The sequence below is a fragment of the Vombatus ursinus genome, unplaced genomic scaffold, assembly GCF_900497805.2.
Source record: "Vombatus ursinus unplaced genomic scaffold, bare-nosed wombat genome assembly UNPS02015397.1, whole genome shotgun sequence".
Lineage (NCBI taxonomy): Eukaryota > Metazoa > Chordata > Mammalia > Diprotodontia > Vombatidae > Vombatus > Vombatus ursinus.
In genome coordinates, this window is record NW_020955175.1 from 613,235 (window position 1) to 620,737 (window position 7,503).

Sequence of the window (7,503 nt, forward strand, 5' to 3'; positions counted from 1 at the left end):
TTACTTGGTGCTGACCTGGAGTTGGTAGTAGTAGCTGGTGTTGGTCAAGGCCAGGTGGGGTTTTTCTGCATTTTGGGGGGTTACACTGAAGCTTGCTGGGTAGGGTGTGGGTGTTCTGGCTGCTGGAGGTTGCCTCCTCACCTGGGGCTGTGCCAGAGCACGTGTAGGCTCAGCTGCTGGTGGACACCCATCTTCCACACAATTGGTAGGTCTCTGTGCTGGTGTCTGCCAGTTCCCCTGGCTATGCCAAGGCATATGGTACAGGGGTGGGAGGTGTCATGGTGTTGATGCTTGCCCGTTCCACTTTTCTGGGGTGGGGCTTGCTGCTGGCTTGCTGGGATGCCTTCCATACAGTACTGGTCCCCTTCAGTCACAGCAATAGGGACCTTTCCTATTAATCCCCTTAGCCTCACGAGCTAAAAAACTGCTATACTCCATCTTTCTGCTGGCTCCACTGTCTTAGAATTTTTCTTGGGGCAATATTTTCTGGGTTTTTCAAGGTCAATAAGGGAGAGTGCCAGAGGCTTACTGCTTACTCCACCATCTTGGCTCCTGGAAAACCACTCTCTTTCTTAAATGGAGATTCTAGGAAAAGCCATACAACCAAAGGGAGAGGCACAGGGGCTGTGAATGTATGAAATGGAGGTATGTGAAATCGAGAAGGACAGGTAGTTTATAATTTGATTGCGGAGGATTTTAAATGCTAACCTAAGAAATTTGTATTTTATCCTAAAGAAAACATAGGTCATTCGAATTTTTTTTAAGGGGTGGGTATGTGTGACATGGTTCGACATATGTTTTGGGAATATTATTTGGTAGTTCTGAGAATTATCGATTTGAGAAGTGAAAGATTGGAGGCAGAAAGAACAATTAATGATTTATTAAAACAGTACAGGAGACAGATTATGAGATCCTCAACTAGGATGATAGTTGTGTGATTGGAAAGACTGGAATGGATGAGAGAAACATAAAAGGAGAGATGACAACATTTAGCAACTGATTAGGGTAAAGGCAAAATAAGTAGAGGTAAAAGTTAAAGATGAGGATTTTACTCTGAGGAATAGGAAGATGGCACAGTGCCATCCCCAAAAATGAACAGTAAGATTTAAGCCAAAATGTGATTATTTGAGTTTGTTTTTGAGGCAGTTGGGGTTAAGTGGCTTGCACAAAGTCACATAACTAGTATGTGTCTGAAGCATTTGAACTCAGGTCCTCCTGACTCCAAGGATGGTGCTCTATCCACTGTACCACCTAGCTGCCCCTACCTAAATTTTAATGAGTTGTTTGCAGTGCTGAATATTCAGCACAGGCAGGACTGGAGTTTATGAGAGAAATGACAACTGGATTTATGAATTTGGGAGTAATCTGTATAGATGTAATAAATGAACCCTTACATGTGGATGGGAAAGAGAATGTAAAGGGAGAAGAGAAGGAGAGGGAAGATAAAGCCTTGGAGCATAAAGGCTATGACAGTGACAAATACACCTGGAAGATTATATCAAGGCATAAAGGAACTGAGTATAAAATTAATGATAGATTACATATTTTTCATCTGAATTCTAGCCTAGTAATGGAAGAAAAGGAGGTTGATCTTCTCCCTACCCTTCCCACAGTATGTTTATTATATTTTAAACCATGACAATAATTTAACACGGAATAATAAATCATAAGGGGCTTCTGACCTTATGTCATTGGAAAAAGGATTCATTCTGATGAAATCATATGCTAAGAATGTGATAAATCCCACTCTTACCATTTCAGAGAGTCATTTATTAAATTTTCAATGTGAATATTTACACCTCTTAAAATAGGAGATGTTAAAATTGCAGCTTGGCTTGTTGTTTTGGTGATTATATAGACTTTTAAGAAAGTCTAAGATTTTCTTAGATAAGAATGTGATGGATAAAGTTTAAATAATGCAGATTAAGCTTTAAAGTGTGTTATGCACATTTTTTTTTCTGGAAAGCCAGTTGTTAAATATTTACCAGCATATTCCTACATATGACCCTAAATATTGAAGAAATTATAATGATTAACTATTGAGTTAAAAGTGACATAAGTAAAAGTGGTGGGAGAAATGTCTGGACAGCTTTTCATGTGAAAACGATCTAAACTAGAAACTCAACAAGCTCACAGGGCAGAAGACAACCCAAAATAAAAAAGCAAATTTGTTTTCATCTACATTTACATTTCATATGTCTACATTGGATACATTCCAATATCCAGAATCAATGATGTAATCATCTCATTGAATGCTGCCCTGGGCAGTTCACATATGAAGCATTTCATTCAGTTCTAAGATTCAGTTCAGTTCTAACAGTTGTTAGACTATTGACAATGATAAGAGGAGGATAGACAGATATTTATATGGCACTTCAAATTTTGCAGATTATCCTAAACATTTCACAACAATCCTGTAAGATAGGAATCATAGATATTATTGTCCCCATTTCACAGAGGAGGGAACTGGATGGAAGGAAATAGGCACTTATTACATACCTACTATGCTCGAGGCACTATGCTAAGCATTTTACAAATATCTCATTTGAGACTCACAACAACCCTGTGAGGTAGGCACTATTATCCACATTTTACAATTAAGGAAACAGATAGGCAGCAGTTAGGTAAATTGCCCAGGGTCACACAGATGGGAAGCTTCTGAGACCAGATTTAAACTTGGGATTTTTTGACTCTAGGCTCAGTGACCTACCCAATTTGGCACCTAGCTGCCTCTAGGAACCCAGTTGATACCTGAGAGTCTTATAAATTAAGTATCTTGTTAATACACAGATAATATATGTCATCAGGGAAGTGGTGGTGGTGGAACTTATATTAAGGTCTTCCTGACTCTGTCCAGCAGTCTATCCACTAAGATAAAGCTGGAACACATGAAAGAGAAAATATTGAGGGAAGAGGAGAAGAACATAAGCAGTTCTATTACAAAACCAACTCATAGAACTTTGCACGATTAACCTAGATATGATGCAATACTAAAATACTTAAGGTCTACATGATCTTTATCTTCAAATGTTTGAAGAACTCTCATTTAGAAGATGGATTAAACCAATTCTGCTTGCACCTAAAATATGTGGTTAGGAGCAATCAACTATAAATGAGCTGTTTATTTAAGCTACAATGAGGCATCTTTTAGTTTAAGACAAGGAACCCCATATTCTTGTTCTCACTCTGTCCCTTCTCCAATCCACCTCACTCACACACACTGTCCCTACAAAGTCACATCACCTCAGGGCTTCTTTGCTTTGGAGCAGCCTGAGCAGAGCTTGGCGAATCAGTTTGGTTTTCAAGCTATAGATAATGGGGTTCAGAATAGGTGGGAGTAACAGGTAGATATTGGCCATAATGACAGGAACAATATGTGGAGCAGTGACAAATAGACGGTGTGTAAGTGACACGCTGATCATGGGCACAAAAAATATGGTAACAGCAGCAATGTGGGAGACACAGGTATTGAAGGCCTTTCGTCGCTCATTGGGGGAGGTGATGCTCAAGAGGGTGCGGAGGATCAGGATGTAGGAGAGGAGGATGAAGAGCAAGTCAACACCAGAGTGGGAGAGTAGAAAAAATAAACCAATCAGGCTACTGAGCCAGGGGTTGGTGCAGGAATGCTTGATCATGTCCGGGTGGTAGCAGTAGGGGTGGGAGAGCTCATGTCCTCTGTGGAAAGACAATCCCTTCAAGGCCAAGACTATTGGGAGTATGCAGGCCATTTGCTTCACAAAGATCACCAGACCAATAAGCATGATGGTTGAATTAGTGAGAATTGCTGCATACCTTAATGGGTCACAAATGGCCATGAAACGATCAAAGGCCATGGCTAAAAGCACAGAGGACTCCAGAAAAGAGAAGAAATGGAGGAAGAACATTTGGATGATACAGGCATTCAAGCTGATCTCTTGCAAATTGAACCAGAGGACACCCAGCATGGTGGGAAGGGTTGTAATTGTCAAGCCTAGGTCCACACCTGATAGCATAGACACGAAGTAGTACCTGGGTTTGTGGAGGCTTCGTTCAGTGATTATCACAAAAAGGATCATACTATTTCCCAAGAGGGCAGTGGCATAGAGACAAGAGAAAGGTATGGAGAGCCACATATGATTACCTTCTAACCCAGGGAAGGCAGTGAGGCGGAAGGTTGGGGATAGGGATGTAGTATTATTGAGAACCAACATGGTAGGCTAAGGTTATACCTGAAAGAGAAAAAAAAAAGTTGAGTCCTCATAATATCCCATTTATCATTTATTGGTGAATCCAAGTGCTCTTTCCTCTATAAAACCTTCCTCTCCAACTAATCCAGCTCATGACATCTCCCTTTTCTTCATTCCTATTACACTCCTCTATGAGTATCATAATTTACTTTCTACATAATTAAAATATGTTTACATAATTTTAAAACTTTAGATAATTAAATATCTTAGATTTTAATACAAATTACCTATTTCATTAAATGCTTTCCAATTACATTTTTAAAATTTTCACATTTTTAAAAATTTTGAGTTCTGTGTTCTCCCTGTCTGTCCTGTCCCTCCCTCACTCTTGAGAAGGCAAGAAATATCATATTAATTATGCATGTGAAGTTGTGCAAAACATGTTTTCATATTAGCCATGTTGTAAAAGAAAAAACACACACATACATATACAAACACAAAAGAAAAAAATAAAATTTTAAAAACTGCTTCAATTTGCTCTCAGTGTTTATATGAATATTAGGTTTTAAAAGAAGCTTAGAATTCTATCCACCCCTTTCACGTGATCCCTAAGATGGCAATCATTCTATCAGCTTCTGCTCAAATACTTCCAATGTCCAGAGAAATAATTGTCTCCTAAGGCAATCCATTCCATTTTTCAAATAATTCTATTCCTTGAAGGTCAAACTCAACCTTCCTTTAACTTACACTGATTGCCATTACATTTGCCTCTTCAGACATACAGTAGTATTACCGATTCCACATGATACTCCTTCAAATATTTCAAGGCAATAATAATGTCTTCCTTAATCCTTTTCTACTCCAGGCTGAAAATATGCTATTACTTCATCTATTTCTCATAGCTTTTTTTCTTTATAATCTTATTTCTCAGTTAATAAAACAAAGTAACTATCTTGTGTGCAAAAAGTCTTTATTACAGTGGAATAAAACTCTACTTTATAAACAAATGTTGATTGCCACTAAATAGTTTGCTGTTCTATCAAAAATACTATTTTGAAATGTTACAAGTTTCAAATCTCTTCCCGGTTTCCCTGCTTTGAACACATAGCAGGTTAAAACAGTTCTATGCACAAGCTCTCTGTAACTAACTAAATCTCCGTCTGCCACTCAACTCATTACTATATGTTTAATTTGTTAATTCCAAGCTCTGCAGTTATATAGGGATATATTGGATAATTTATTTCTTATTAGTGTATTACAGTCTCTTCTTATTAAATAATTAGCTAAAATTCCCTCTTCATGAATTAGAGAGCCCATCTTTTCTAGTGGCAATTATCCTTATTTTTCTCTATTCAAAGATATATTAAAATTACCATACATAGAACTGTTAACAAATGAATGCAATAATAAAAATAAATACATACAATACATACAAAAATAAAGACAACAAAGTCACTTCAAACTCTCAGTATACCACTATTCTATTCTTCACTTTCCTGGAAACTAATAATCAAATCACTCAACTAATTCCAGAGCAATGATTAAAGTCTACAAAACATTTGAAAACATTTCTCTTCAGGATTATGCCTTTCTCTTTGCCTTTCTTTAATAAACACAATAATAAACATAAAAGTCACTCTTTCCCCGAATGTACTGGACTGCTAGCTCCTCACATATCCTTCATAATACTTCATAATTGCTTTTATAGCATTTTCTCATAAAATAGCACTGAAGATAGTTTTCATAAAAAGAGTCCTTAATCATCTTCTGTTACCATTAAAAAGATTATATTTTAAAATTCATTATTAATTTAATGAATGCTTCCCAAAATAACATTCTCATATGCAAAGTATGACAGCAAAGAGGAATTACATATGAAAAAGTGAACCTCTATCATGTGCAGCTTGCTTTTATTGAAGTAGATAATGAATTCAACACATCTTTCCTGCTTGTATATGTTTCCATCTGAACCTTCTTCTGTTCCTTTTTGTACATTAAAAAGTGCCTCAATGAGCCTCTTTTCTTTCTTACCTTCTTTTTTGACAACCCTATCACTAGTCTCCCTCTCCTATCCTGGCAATACAAGACAGAGAAGGTGAAATGGGAGAGACGATTTGGGGGGCACCTGCGTATTTTCCCACCTAGTGACTGAGGACTGAACAACCTAGACTGGTCCTGTGGAGGACTTCATTTCTTGTGCTGACTGGTTTAAAGGAACACACAAAAGCAACAGCATTAAGCACTTGGGGTCCTAGAGTTGAAGGTCAGCCATAGCACCCTAAGAGTGACCAAAGCTTTATTCTCTTTGAAGTACTAGAGGGGAATAGGAGCAGGGTCAGAACCTAAGCACCATAACTGTGCTTCTTCAAATTTAAGTTTCTTGTTGTTACTTTATTTTTCCTTTTGCATTTCCTTTGTAGATACCTAAATATGTCAATGTTTTCTCCTTTGCAGAATATAAGCTCTATGGTAGCAAAGTCTGTTTCATTTTTAATCTCTGGGCCTTTAGAACCTAGCACAGTGATTGCCACAGTACCAGTGTTTAATATATTTTTGTTGATAGGTGGATGTTTATTTATGCACATATGCAGGTTGTCTTAAAAATCTTAGGGCAATTTGCCATGTTATAAAATTTGACAAGATTTTTAATACTGTATGGTCTATTGAACAGAAAATACTTGTTCTAGCAGTATGTATTAGCAAAGTATATCTGGTAGAACATAATAAGATATTAGAAATGTTTATACTTTTCTCAATTATCTGGGAATAAAAGAGTTTCAAAGATGGTATCTGACAATAGCTTAGAAAATGGAGAAAAAGTGCTATTCTCCCCCAAAATCCAGACTTGCTGCAATTTAAAAAATAATTTCTCACATATAAATTAGAACCACTTGATTGATACTCTGAATTAATGCTGAAATAAATTTCCTGAGACAGAATAACTTTTATTTCTTCTCTTACGCTATTCTGTCATCTTTTCCTTTGAATGGAAAATATCTTTGATTTTCTGGCTTATTCCAATCATAGGTTTCTCATTGAGACTCATTCTATAAAGATGGGTGTACAGTGTGCACATTTACATACTTCTGTGATTCATATGGTAACTGTGAAACATAATCAGAGATCTGGAGTAATGGACACATTCATCCTACCACCTCTTGTCTGGAGATAGAGCTTTAAAGAGGTATGGTGTATTCTAGGTTGAGGCCTTATGGGGCTCCCTCTTGCCTGGAGCAAACCTTTGGAGATTTCCTAGCTTGACTCCCCTAGGCAGCTGTGTGGGTCTGCAATATGTATGCATTACAAAGCCAAGAATGACTGTTCCGAAGATTTGATT

At 37.3% G+C, this 7,503-nt stretch overlaps 1 protein-coding gene across 1 annotated transcript; it reads right to left on the reverse strand.

Moving 5' to 3' along the window:
* Positions 1 to 4,190, reverse strand: LOC114032067 (olfactory receptor 51T1). Its single transcript, XM_027847272.1, has 2 exons — positions 3,244 to 4,190; positions 1 to 241 (listed from the first exon to the last, which is right to left on the reverse strand). Exons 1-2 carry the CDS (start codon positions 4,188 to 4,190, stop codon positions 1 to 3), a joined length of 1,188 nt encoding a protein of 395 aa, XP_027703073.1.
* Positions 4,191 to 7,503: the final 3,313 nt, after the last annotated feature.

Bases quoted from the DNA above. Each gene is read 5' to 3' on its own strand.
- LOC114032067 (XM_027847272.1), bottom strand. From the start codon at position 4,190: ATGTTGGTTCTCAATAATACTACATCCCTATCCCCAACCTTCCGCCTC. The intron at 242-3,243 runs GTGATGTGACTT...GCCTTGGCATAG, and splicing joins CAAAGCAAAGAAGCCCTGAG to CCAGGGGAACTGGCAGACAC.